This window comes from Ostrea edulis, chromosome 1 (genome assembly GCF_947568905.1).
Source record: "Ostrea edulis chromosome 1, xbOstEdul1.1, whole genome shotgun sequence".
NCBI lineage: Eukaryota > Metazoa > Mollusca > Bivalvia > Ostreida > Ostreidae > Ostrea > Ostrea edulis.
In genome coordinates this window covers 73,963,243-73,977,412 of record NC_079164.1, presented here as the reverse complement: position 1 = coordinate 73,977,412, position 14,170 = coordinate 73,963,243, and the positions used below count along the sequence as shown (strand labels likewise).

At 33.6% G+C, this 14,170-nt stretch overlaps 1 protein-coding gene across 17 annotated transcripts in view; it reads right to left on the bottom strand.

Annotated features, from left to right (window-relative positions):
* Positions 1–4,652: 4,652 nt before the first annotated feature.
* Positions 4,653–14,170, bottom strand: part of LOC125682182 (uncharacterized) — a 57,189-nt gene continuing 47,671 nt past the window's right edge. For all 17 annotated transcript variants that reach the window (XM_056160073.1, XM_056160040.1, XM_056160053.1 and 14 more), the window contains 4 exons: positions 12,162–12,197; positions 11,782–11,829; positions 8,084–8,563; positions 4,653–6,468 (listed from right to left, as the gene is read on the bottom strand). In XM_056160073.1, the coding sequence (XP_056016048.1) occupies positions 5,270–6,468; positions 8,084–8,563; positions 11,782–11,829; positions 12,162–12,197 (1,763 nt within the window). In that variant the 3' untranslated portion in view covers positions 4,653–5,269. The remainder of the gene's footprint in view (positions 6,469–8,083; positions 8,564–11,781; positions 11,830–12,161; positions 12,198–14,170) is intronic.

Genomic DNA, 14,170 nt, shown 5'->3' with positions numbered 1-14,170 from the left:
CGATTCGTTTGTCTTATCATAGTAGCTCAGTGGTTAAAGCATTGGTCCAGTGAACTGCAGATCCCAAGTTCAAATCCACCAGTATTTTGTTCATATGTGTTTGAAGTAAAAAAAAATTGAAAATCATGTATTTATCCAAATTTGCATATTTTCTGCCTTTTTGGCATATATACTTAATGTTATATATTATCATATCTTTTGTGATTAAATGATTAGTGTTGATTTGAGAAACTATTTCAGGGTGTAGTGAGCCACCTTAGGGGAACAAAGTGTTAATGTATAAATTATTTTCGTGAAGTTTCCACCTATTTTATGTTATTATTTTGTAAATGATAAAACGCAATGCCAAATATAAAACAAATAGTAAATCTATTTTAAAATTAATGACAAATTGCGAATATGCTGTTATTCCCGTGCATACCATGACGTCGGGTTAGAAAAATGACGCCTTGTATATATGGCTGCCGTTTTCAGCGTAAAATATTTATTTCTTATTCTAAATATATATAACTAAATTATATACCACTGAATTGTGCAGATCCTAGGCTTTTAACCCAGTTAAGTTTTATGGAATTTAAAATCGCGTCGTATTTCAGCCAAAAACGCACCATGTTCTTACGTTTCACGACTCTTACAAGTTTTATTGCTCTGAGTCCAGAAATCCGTCTGTAAACTAGAAATACGCTCATGGAAAGAATTACATAATTCTGTCAATATTTGTACTATTATATTACATAACTTAATCATGCAACATGTCTTAATCACAAGTATCCCATAGGCATTGGTCACCTGAGTATTAGTTAAAAGTATCACTAGTACCAAGAGCAGTTGAATCTAGAAAAACGTACTATTCTGAATATCTAAGCTAAATTCTAATATTCAGCAACTGTATAAAAAAAGATGTTTTGTTAAAAGTTTCAGTTTAGTATCAATAGCATTAAAGACGATATTTAAATGTTTTACACATATATACTAAATATACCAAGTTTGACCCCGCTGGGGTCAGAATCTATACCCTGGGGATCATGCATTCTACAATTTTGGTAGAGACTTTCCGGCTCTACATTACCATACGTTTAGTTTTTTGTAAAGATCTGTGGTTGTAAAGAAATATTTTGAAAATTGGTCAATGCTTGGTAGTGTGTGCTCCATCCCGAAGGCCCCAGGGGTGCAGGAGTCCTGAAATTTAAGATGTATGTCTTCCTAGTCCCAATGATGCTTTATACTAAATTTGAACAGAATTAGAATGATAGTTATCAAGAAATTAAAGTGTTCAATTGATAACACTGAGCATTTTGGCCCCACCCTGACACCAGAACCTCTACCCCTGGGGTCCTGAAATTCACAATTTTGGTTAAGGGCTACCTGCTCATTCTCAATATCTATTGATTAACAATAATATGAAAAATGTTTTATTAAAATGTTTTACAAATAAATAAGAAATACCAAGTTTGGTCCCGCCCTGAAGTCAGAACATCTACCCTGGGAATCATAAAAGTCTGAATTTTGGTAGAAACCATCCTGCTCTATATTACTATGTATTTAGCTTTTCTAACACATATGCTGTTGTAGAGAAAAAGAGGTTTGCAAATTGGTCAATTTTTGGCAGTTCTCGTACTGTCCCTAAGGCCCTGGGGGTGCAAGAGTCTTGCAAGTTACAGTTTATGCCCCATTGTTTCAAAGATGCTTCATACTAAACTTGAAAACAATGAGAATGGTACTTATCAAGAAGTTTAAAAAATGATGAATTGTTAACACACGACGGACGACGACAGACGCAGACCACTAGCAAAGGTCACACAAGTTTACTCAGGCGACCTAAAGGTGAGTACGTTCTACAAAAAGTGAGGTTTCCCTAAGCTTATAATGTGGGATTATCCCCGCCATTTTCAAATCTTGAAAATCATTTGATTAAATACAGCTTCTTTAGTCTTCATTATTGTATTCTATCTACAGTAATCTCTATCTTGTACAAGGCATGCATTACCCCAGTTTGATTAAAACCATGTGCATGAAAGTCAATACATGTGCAAGATACTAACAATCACATAGTTCAAAAGGCTTACACATGTATTATGATTAAGGGAAGCAGAAATTACAGAGAGAAGGGGAAGTCATCTTCACAATCCACTATGCTTCATTCTAATGCAGATGTATTTTAAAACCATTATAACTTGTTATCAAAAATATAAAGCAAGCGCCTGTAGGTATGACCCCGTTTTCCTGATGTCATATTTTGACCCCCCCCCCCACCTTCCCTCCATCGGGACATTGTTGTTTCACAAATATAACAAGATGTGTTTGTGAAACACTGATTTTTCTGGATGACAGTTTTGTGATGATTTGCAAAATAGGTCAGAGGTCAATTTCAAGATCACAAGGTCACAAAATGTGGTACCAATGGAAAAGTCTTTTTACAAGAAATGTATATTCTTGATATAAAAACAGAACCTCTTACGATTTGAAAAATATGACTTATATTCGAATTTTCTAAAAGTAGGTCATAGGTCAATGTTAGGGCCACCAGGTCAGAGATTTTGGTACCAATTTAAATTGGAAAGATCTTGCCACAAGGAATACACATGCCAAATATGAAAGCTTCGACACTTAATAAGTTGTAAAATATATGAGCAAGGTTAAAGTTTTTTACGAAATTTTCCAAAATGTGAAGGTCACAAGGTCAATAAATCTGGTATCATTGGAAAAGCCTTCTCACAAAATTACACATTCTTAATATAAAGACATTTCCTCTTACGATTTGAAAGGCTTATTTTCGAATTTTCTAAAAGTAGGCTAAAGGTCAATGTTAAGGTCACCAGGTCAAAAATTTGGTGTGAATGGAAAGGTTTTTCCACAAGAAGTACATTTATCAGATATCAAAAGTCTACCTTTTATGGTGTACGAGATATGGCCAAGGTTAAAGTTTTTTGTTGCTACTGACAGGCATACAAATGGACAGGCCAAAAATCCAGAATTTTCATTTATTACTTTATTTTGTCTGCCCCGTTACGGAAACTTTTTTGTTAACCTACCCAATAAATAAGAGGTTTTCACACTCACAGAGAGAATGAGAGATAGAGGAATAGAGAGAGAGAGAGAGAGAGAGAGAGAGAGAGAGAGAGAGAGAGAGAGAGAGAAAGAGAGTACCAGTGTACCACATTTGGTGCAAATCAAGCAAATAATTCTTTAAATATAGGAAACAATATATTAGTATGTCCAGTTTAACCCTTGACCTTTGACATATAACCTCAAAATCAACAGGGGTAATCTTTTCATGAAGATGTACCAATGTACCAAGTGTGATGTGTCAAGCAAAGTATATTCCAATATCAAGTTTGACAATTGACCTTTGACCATGTGACCTCAAAATCAATAGGGGGTAATCTTCCCCTGAAGATGTACCAGTGTACCCAGTTTGATGTTTGTCAAGGAAAGGGAAATCAAGATATTGAGCGGACAGTATATTCCTATGTCCAGAGGAGATTGACCCTTGACCTTTTGACCAGAAAAACAGTTGGGGTCCTCTTCTTCTCATAACCAACCCACATAGGAAATCTCATTATCATCAACTGAATGGTTCTCAAGATATTGAACGAACAACATGTGATCTACCGACCGACCGACAGGTGCAAAGCAATAAGCCCCTCTTCTTTGAATTGGGGCATAAAGAGATAACAATTTTTATTTTTTTTTTATTTTTTTTTTTACAAAATAACCTATTTAAATCGAACTTATTTTTATTGGAACTATGTATTTCTAAGATGTTTTGATTTTAGTTCTACACAAACGAGTCCGATGTGTTTTTATGATTTGCTTCATTTGATATAACTTATCCTTAGACGAATTTGACTCCACTTTTTTGGCACGCTGTTTTTGGCTATAATAGCTCTAAACCTTCATTGTTATTTCGGATTTCAAACATTTCGGTTGAGCATCACTGAAGAGACATTATTTGTCGAAATGCGCATCTGGTGCATCAAAATTGGTACCGTATCAGTTTTACATTAACGTAAAGTGAAGGTTCGTACATGTACCGATATCCTGTGAATTAGTATAGAACCCGAAGAGATACAGCGGGAAAATATTGGAATAGAACCAATAAAGTTTATGACCTTAGGAAAAGGAATTAACATATTTATTTCATGATATATGAAGTAGCCAAAAGGCTAATATAGAATTTATGATTGAATGGAATTAAAAGGTAATCTTGTTATTAATCCAAACAATAAGATGCGTGTATTTAGTTAAGAAACAAACTGTCAGAAGCCCTCGCTTATTCCGGATAGGAGTGCTGTTGTAACAAAGTCTCCGATAATTTCAAAACGTAATAAATTAAGCACAGGATATGTTTTATCTTCTCAGTTGATAAGATCATGAATTATCGTTGTTCTATATTTTATATAAGTAAATATATAAGCTGTATTATATGTAAATACATGTGCATTAAAGACGATTTACCACGAGAGGGGGAACATATAAACTCTATGTGTTCTTTCCATTCTCTACCCATAGGTGTCACTGCTCGTTAACAACTGTCTATGCTGAAATTTTAAGATTCTTGTAAAACGCTTTGTAAACTCTTTTACAAATGCCCAACTTAGTTTAATCAATTTATGGTGCGTGATGTTAAAAAAATGCTTGTAAAAGATTAATTAAATTTCGAGTTTAATCAAAATAAAGCATATCTTCCTGATTTTTGGTGTTATCTTAGCTACATTAATCATATTAAGTCTCAACATTCCGTTCTACGTTTTAGCAATACACTAAATGATATGTGTAGCAATGTAGTGTAAATACTGTTATATGATTAGAACAAATACATGTTACATACATGTATATACACTGCATGTACATTATATATACAAACCAGAAATCATAAAGATAGCTAGATCAATTTAAGTAGTTCTTGATTAAACCTGAAGAACTGAAAATTATATGGAATTGCAACCGGTAAAAGAGTGGCGAGTATGTACACTTCCGCAATAATTTCAATACACCAAACCTGAACCTTATCTAGCAGAAAATATCAATTTGTAGATAACATGGATAAGAATCCACATACATATATTGGTACATCAGTTGAACACGAATACATCATATATACTTCACAGTACAGTCAATATTGCACATATCATGCAACTTCACAGTAAAGTACAATCAACACCGTACAAGTACCAGTATTTCACGTATATTACAGCCAATATTTTACTGGACCTAGTATTCACTGATATACTTTTATTTAATGCAATGTTGGCAGCATGTTTTTTGTTTACTTATTTTTTGAATATTTTTGGTATTTCTCAGTAAACAGTCTGTGCTTGTTCAGAGGATGATCAACACTGATCCATTTTTTCCCATCCCTGTCAACTACTATACATCTCTTCACCAACATCTTGCTTAAAGCTCTAGCACGAGTATTTTGTTGTGGATAATCGAATCCATCAGCAAATTCACTTTGAAGTTCATCAGCGGGTCTCATCAACTGAAGTATTGTTTCTATTTCACAGTGCTGATAGACAGGTCTAAGATCTTCCTCTACTTTGGCCACAGCCTTGAATAAAGCTATGGTTAAAACTTCATGCGCCATTGTCACAGTGTTGTTCTCCTCTTGAAAATAACCAGGCGTGGTTCTGATAACGTTCTCTAAAGAATCCTTTGTTAACTCTGCCTGAATCTCTCCCGCAAAGCTCTCCAATTGATTTTCATACCTGTGTTTGCGAACACACATTATATAAACAAGACTATGGTAAAGTTTGCTTGAATCAATCTTCATTTTCTGAAAGCGTATTAACAAGTTCTCAAGAGGGGTTTTGCTGAAAGCTTCACCATCAGAAAACAGTTCATGATGGAAGCAGTACATCCAGCTCAGAAAAGGACTGCCAATATTGCCTTCGTTTAGGGAGAGTTTAGCACTCACTGATGCAAAGTCAACATTTCTGAACCAGCAGTTTGGATCCTTTTGGCAATGACCCCTTTTCTGCTGTTCTTTGAAAATTAATAGTATTTCTGCCTCTGACTGCTTGTCTATGTCAACTGTAATATTTCTCCTTTGCAGAAATCTCAATTGGTGATTTTTCTTGACTTCATCCAATACATGCTGATGAATTCCAACAACAACTTTAATGTTCCCTTGCTGATTTTCGGAAATTTTCTCCAGAAATTTTTCAATTTTCAAAAGTTCCTTTGATGAGAATGTATTACATCCTAAGCTGCCAAACAAATTGTCACAAACTACCAATGTTTTCTCATTATAAATTTCTTCTGGTAGATTTTCTTCCATCCATTTTAACTTCCATCCTTTGTCTTTATATTTCTTCTGAATTGCTCTTAAAGCATGTGTTTTACCACATCCAATGGCCCCTCTATATATCGCCACGTTCTTTGTAGTTAGAAGCTGTAAAGCCGTCTTTACCCCCTCTGTTATCACGATGCCATCTTCGACGACACAATCTGGATTCAGCTTTATACCTGGCAATATTATGAGAACATTATAATGCAACTGATTTGTAATCTGCACTATGACTGGCTAATGCACTGATGTTTGAAGCAGTTAAATGAACATTATGGAGACTGAAAGGTTTACATTAAGACATCATACTAGAATGACGCAAAACATAATGTCGAGCATAAACACGTTGTGCCCTATGTCACATAACAAACAATAGACCCATGGACTACATGTCTTACCTGAGTCACCTTGGCCTTGCTGTTATTCAGCTGTTGTAATTTTATAAAATATTTTTGCAACCTTTATTCCTATAAAAATTTTGACTCCATATTGTAGGCCCAACCTAGTCACAAAGGGCCACAACATAAGAATTATACAAGGTCACAAGGTAAAAAAACACATGGTATAAAATGTAATGTCTTACCATAAGGAATATTCATTCAAAATTTAAAAGCATTACCTTAAACAGGTTAAGCTTTTTTAAAAGCTGATTAAAATTCAAAATGAAGGTTACAATGTGAAAGACTTTGGTACCAAAAGAATGCATACATGAAATATGGAAAACGTATCACTTATCAATCAAAGGTTATGAGCAAGGTTAACGTTTTGAAATTTGTGTCAAACTGCAAGGTCAAGGACACAAAATTCAAACATTACAGAATCAAAAGACATTTTTGTCATGAGGAATCTCTACATAGAATATGAAAGCCTACGTATTTCATGAGATATTGTCTCGGTTCGGTTTTCTAACAAGTAGGTCAACTCCAAGGTCGCAATGTTAAAACCTTTGGTACCCCAAAAAGGGTCTTGTCACAAGAGATGCCCATAACAAAACATGAAAGCCCTATCACTCGCCATTCAAATGTTATGAGGAAGTTTCAGACAGACAAGATGGAAACAAAAACAATATGTATACCCTATCCTCCGACTTAACTCGCATGGGCATAAAACAAAAGCTTGAATCCATACAATTGTGGAATGTTTGCATTTTGAAATGATTTATTGTGGCCCTGCTAATTTTAAAAAGATTTTTAGTTAAGCAAAACTCAACGAAATAAGGGTAACTGTGAAGTTTAGGAATCTAGTATAGATACGACAACTCATATTCATACATCCCATTTACTGTGTCTAAAACTGAAGCATGATTTTGAAGAATTTCATCTTTTGAAAGAGCAGTTGGAGTACAAGTACGATTACCAAATGTGGAATTATTGCCATGTTGGTTTAAAATACAGTTGTAACAATGAGCCTTACAAACAAAGATACTGTTGAGTATCTTATCATTTGTTGTTTGAATTCTTAATAATAATTTAGTGACTCCGCTGATTCCTCGCTGGTAAATCTCAGTTAGCGACTGTTAATCATCATCAACGGTCACAAATAACCAATGAGCAGATAATTTGTTCCCTAAGTAACATGATGCCAATTAACGTAACCAATGAAGAGATAATTTGTTCCCTAATTAACATGATGCAAATTAATATACATGTAACCATCGAGGAGAAAACTTGTTTCCTAATTAACATGATGCAAATCAACATTGTTGTTTAAGTGTGACAGGATACATGTATGTTTCATAATTAATGCATAATGTCTTATCCTCAAAGATACATCCACGTAAAATCCCATACTTACTCTGTACTTTGTCCTCTACCTCATCAAAACCTTCCTTCTCATCTGATGACGCTTCAGCTGCTAATGCACCATATGTTATTTCCATTCTTTGGTAAACATCATCTATATTTTTAAATTCACAGTTATTGTCGCAGTATTTGTTCCACATTTGACGTATTCTTTCAATGTCTGCACCAACTGTCACCTCAGTGTCCGGAAGTTCATAATCCCATCCTTTGGTTGGTGATTTTAGGTCAGGACAGAAATTCCTAAGCAATACAAACACCAAGGACATGTCCAGTTTACTGTAATCATTGCTTGTTTTTACACTCTGGAGATCCTTCAGAAGTGGCTCTGTGAAATGTTCTGTAAGGGATTTTGAATGGATGATTGACTTCTCTTTTAAATCCGTGACGGATATCTCCTTCTTCAGGATGTGAACCAGGTACTTTTGCAAAGTTTTAAGCTTCTCTATTTTGTTTTCCGTGACGACGGCATCATCTGTGAAAGATAAAAACCAACAGATGTTTAAGAAACTACTGGGTAACACTGTTTGTGTTTAAATATAACGAACTGCCTAATCCGACACTGAACAATAAGATTTACTGGACATTCGGACCCGTACTTCCATTCTTAATGTCGTATTTTCACCGTATTTACAGTCCTTACTCCAACACACACTGTATTTTCCGACATTAAATTTCTCTTTTTCTTAGACAGGACGTAAGTCTATTTGGTTAGATTTTTATCAAAATTCTTTGATTAATATTAATCATCTACCGCCACATTTAAATACAGTTGTTGATTTAGATATTTTATCCAGCGCATGCGCAATTTGGGTAATTATTTTGATTGGGGAAAAGCTAAGCATTTTTGGTTAGGACTACTTGTATTTTTAACAGACGACTGCAGCCAATGATTTTGTATCGTGAACTTTAATCTGTTGATTGATTTGTTAGTATTTAAGTTCTATTATATCGCCAAAATAAACAAATACTCATCTCAAGTTATTTATTTTTTTCTCTTATTATTTGTTCTGATTTGTTGATGTACATATGATTTGAACGTCTGCCTCGGTGCCGTGTTACCTTGTATTTATTAATCACAAGAGTGAAGTTGATAATTCCCTCTCCGACAGTTAACCATGATAGTCCACTACAACATTACACAACTATTAGTATAGCCAGGGTCCATGTTTGCCAAGCTCTCTATTTTGTATTTTTTGGCTATATTTAGCTCTAAAACTTCATAGTTATTTCGGATTTCAAACATTTCGGTTGAGTATCACTGAAGAGACATTATTTGTCGAAATGCGCATCTGGTGCATCAAAATTGGTACCATATAAGTTTTACATTATAGCGGTTATGAGATCGATCACCGTTCTTTATCTTCACCTTTTCATGATAATATATCATCATAATTTTATTATTTTCATCATGCTGTCTTTAATGTCCGACACATTAGCTACCGTACATTACAATCACAATAGCAACCATGCTATTCAATTAAGAAATAAAGGTCATATTTGAAAATACATGAGTGTATGAACTGCATGTCGGTTTAACACACAAGAAGTATACCGATGTGAAACAATGCAGTTCATACTTTCATGTATTTTAAAAAATGAAGCATATTTCGTATATCTATATCCTATTTACTTTAATTTCTGTTTGAATTCTCTGTTATAATAGACATACTATGTTTATCTGTACTGATACTGCTGTGTTTTGCTATTTGACCTAGATTGTTCTAGAAAGTGATGTTTACTTGTCATTGACACCTGTGCACGAGATTGTTCTACACTCTGATTCTAGATTCAGTTCGGATTTATGGTTTCTTTACCATCATTTTAACATTACCTTTTCAAGTGTATAATTGTATATTTATTTCAACTATTGTATTTTATATCATTTGATTGTACGGCGTGGGACTTTTTTCATGCACATCATGTTTTAGATTTTGGTAATTTTACTTCACATTATTGATGTTTTGCTAGCATTGTTTTGATATTAATGCTATTATAATTTCCATTTACTACTTTTATAACATGCTGTATGAAAGGTGAAGATAACGAACAGTGATCAATCTCATAACTCCTACAAGCAATACAAAATAGATCGTTGGGCTAACACGGACCTCTGGACACACCAGAGGTATCATTTTTATTGTGTGCAGCGCTTTAGAGTGGTTATCTATAGTCATATAGGGCGCTATATAAATAAATATTAGATTATTATTAGTAGTAGTATTAGACTCCGTGTTATTTTTAGTAGAAAGATTACGTAATGATTGCATCATTGTCTTTCAAGATTGTGCTAGAAAATTCATTCCCATCATAAATACACTCTTTCTATTCATTTGGATGTTATTTTAATGGGAACTACGATTTTGGATTGCTATTTTTTTTTAGTGTTGAATCTGTTTGGATTTATTGTTCAACTACCGTAAGCTAATATTTTGCTATTGTAACAATTTTCTCTCAATTATTAACTGTAAATAAATCATATTATTATTTTAATTGCCTTTTGTTAGGAAGTTCTTCTGTATTATACTAAGGGTTTGTCATATCAATACGCGCATTGTTTAAAACTGCAACACATTCATGAGGAAATGGATATCATTACAATTTGTAGAGATATCGAAGGCAAAAACATTGGATTGTATATATCTACATGTATCTACACATTCTATTTGAATTTTTTCAAAAAAGTGTATATTCTTAATACAGAACTATTAAACACTTCCTACATACTCTATGTTGTTTTCTGAAAGTGAGGTCATTTTATATGACTGTTGCAAGAAACTATAGGTATGCAAAACTTAATGTGTACAAATGCTTTCATACACAAATATGTATCCACTGTATGTTTCAACATACACTCAGTAATTATCTTATTAGAACAGATCAAAACATTTCTTGTAAGATGCTAGCAGCATTAAGCTTGTAGCAAGGTGGCTAAATGCTTGTCTGTTTGGGAATGATTACAATAATTAAAGATACATATCTGTGTAAGTATTGAATGCAAATCAATCTGTATCAAGACGGATGTCCTGGGCACTATAGGGATTCAGTATAAAATCACACAATGCACACAAATTCATATCTCATTTTATCAGAACAGTTCTTTCATGGGTCATCCAGAATTGCTAAATATCAAGTGATGAATTACAGAGAAAGGTAATGGAGCCTAGCATGGATTAAATACTGGTATTGTAGTAATCAATTAAGACTTTCTTGTTTTGCAAGAAAAAAACTACATAGAATTGTATAAATCTTTATAAAAATAGTCATATGTATGGTAAGTTTGTTTGGGGGAACTTTTTCTACAGTATACTGTTATTAGTTTATAGTTCATATTTGTACAAAAATACTATCCCATCAAGATATCAAAATTATCATTTATATGTAAAAAGTTTGAATTACAGTAAATAAATTGACAAAAATTATATAGCACAATAGAAGAGAAGCAATGCATGAAAGATTTTTAATGCTAGTTTGAAAGCCTATTACATATACTTAAATAGCACTTAGATTGTAACAATAAAGTTGAACATGAAAATAAACTATTAATCCCGTGGTGTTGAACACCAGGATCAACAGCTGATTTGTCACATACATGTACAGCCTTATCTGTATTTCATTGCGTTAAAACAATTTACTGATATTTCGGATTTTAAAAATCTATAAAATGCAATATAATACGAGTTTATTCATTACCTGTCTTCTTTGATTTGTCCTTTTTAACTTCACTGGACATCGGGAGGTCTATCAATTAAAGATATGCAATAAGATTAAAATATTAATTTCAGTTTTAAACTGACACTTTCAAACTATTACCTATACATCTCATGGTACTTGCTGTAGACATAAGTGAAAGAGTTATCTCAGTAGGCTATTCAAAGTGTTATCTTAAAGTTCCTGTAAACCACTATGTAATATAATTTCTTATTAATCTGTATTACTTAAAAGAGACAGTATATAATCTATATAATTCAAAGTACCCCATTATTCAAACACGAAACTTAAGGTACAATATATAATGTTAATAATTTCTAAGCACATGTGTAAAGATCACATAAACAAACTCAAAGAAATACCTTCATTATTTTGTGTTTCTTCAGCTCTTTCTTCACCTATAAAGATTTAAAAATCAACATGAATCCAAACAAGAAGCACATGGGCCACATATCTCACCTGAGTCACCATGGCCCTGCCATTGTTCAGCTGTTGTATTTTCAAAATACCTTTTTTTCAAACTTTATTCCCATGAACAATTTTGACCCCATATTGTGACCCCAAGCTAGCCCCAAAGGATCACAACATAACTGAAAATACATTCACATAACACATACATGCATCAACACCAACATGACAAACATGATCTTGCTGTTCTGTAAAAAATCACGGTCATAGATCATGGTATGATATCATTGTGTCAAATGCTGTTTGACGTGTTTCATACCAATTGTTAGGCCGTTTTTGGCACACTGATTTTGACTACGGACAACTCCGTTTACCTGATCAAGATATAGGGCTCATGGCGGGTGTGATCAGTTAACAGGGGATGCTTACTCCTCCTAGATACCTGATCCCATCTTTGGTGTGTTCAGGGGCCGTGTTTGCCCAACTATCTATTTTGTATTGCTTATAGGAGTTATGAGATTGGTCACTGTTCGTTATCCTCACCTTTCATTGAAGAACAACTACATCACGATCACCTTTAATACACACACATAATCTATATACAAAATACGAAAACACTATCCTAAACAATTCAGGGGATGTTGAATAGATCAGATTTTCATTAAAAGTATATGTATATCAAACGTCAAGGTTATTGTTACAAGATCAAATACTAAAGCATATCAAGGTCTTGCAATAAAGAATATATAAACAAAATATAAAAGCCACCTTAAATATTTCAGGAGATATGGATTCGGTCAGGTTTATAAAAGAAAGTATGGCAAGAACACTAGATCAAATACGATTGTATCACAAGGTCTTGTCATAAAGAAATTTTAAACAAAACATGAAAGTCCTACCTTGAATTGTTGGAAATATTTAACAGGCTATGTTTTCTTAAAATTGGGTCAAATTTCAAGGTCAAAGATCATACTATGAAATATAAGAGTTCGTCTTAAGAAATCTATATACAATATATGAAAGATCTACAGTTCAGGAGATATTGAACGATTCAGAGATTTAAAAGTTAAGTCCAACTCAAAGGTCACAGTCACAAGATCAAGCTTCTCAACATGATAAAGTCTTGCCTTAAAAAACCTATATACAAAATATAAACGCTTTGCCATATATAGTTCAGGAGATATTGAATTTTCATTCAGTAGGTCCAACTGCAAGATCAAAAAATTGAACACCATTGTGCACTGGATCTTGCCATGAAAATCTATATACAAATTATGAAAGCCCCACCTAAAATTGTTCTGGATATAATTAATAAGTCTCAAGGTCAAAGGTACCGATATGAGATGAAATGTCTTGCCATAAGAAATATGTATACAATATATATAAGATCTGCATTGAATAATTCAGGAAATATTGTATAGGTCAGATCTTTATTAAAAGCGTATATAGTTCAAGAAATATTTTTAAAGAGTTCCCCAATCTATCAGCAGATAAAATTTTGATCCCCTATTGTGGCCCCACCCTACCCTAGGTGACTATAAATTCCACAAACTAGGACTTACTGTATGTCAGGAAGCTTTCGTGTACATTTGAATTTTTCTGGCCCAGTAGTTCTTGAGAAAACTTTTAAAGTTTTTCGCGATATATTCACATGTAAAACTTGGATCTCCTATTATGGCCCCACCCTACCACCGGGGGCCATGGTTTCATTAAATCTGAATCTGCACTATTGCAGGAAAATTTCATCTAAATTTGTCTTTTCCAGGCCCAGTGGGTCTTGAGAAGAAAATTGTAAACGATTTTCGCTATATATTCGCATGTAAAACATTGATCCGTATTGTGGCACCACCCTACCGCCGGGGGCCATAATTTTAACAAACCTTAAATTGTTTGTACTATGTCAGGGAACTTTCATGTAAATCGAAACTTTTCTGGTCATGTGGTTCTTGAGAAGATAAGTTTT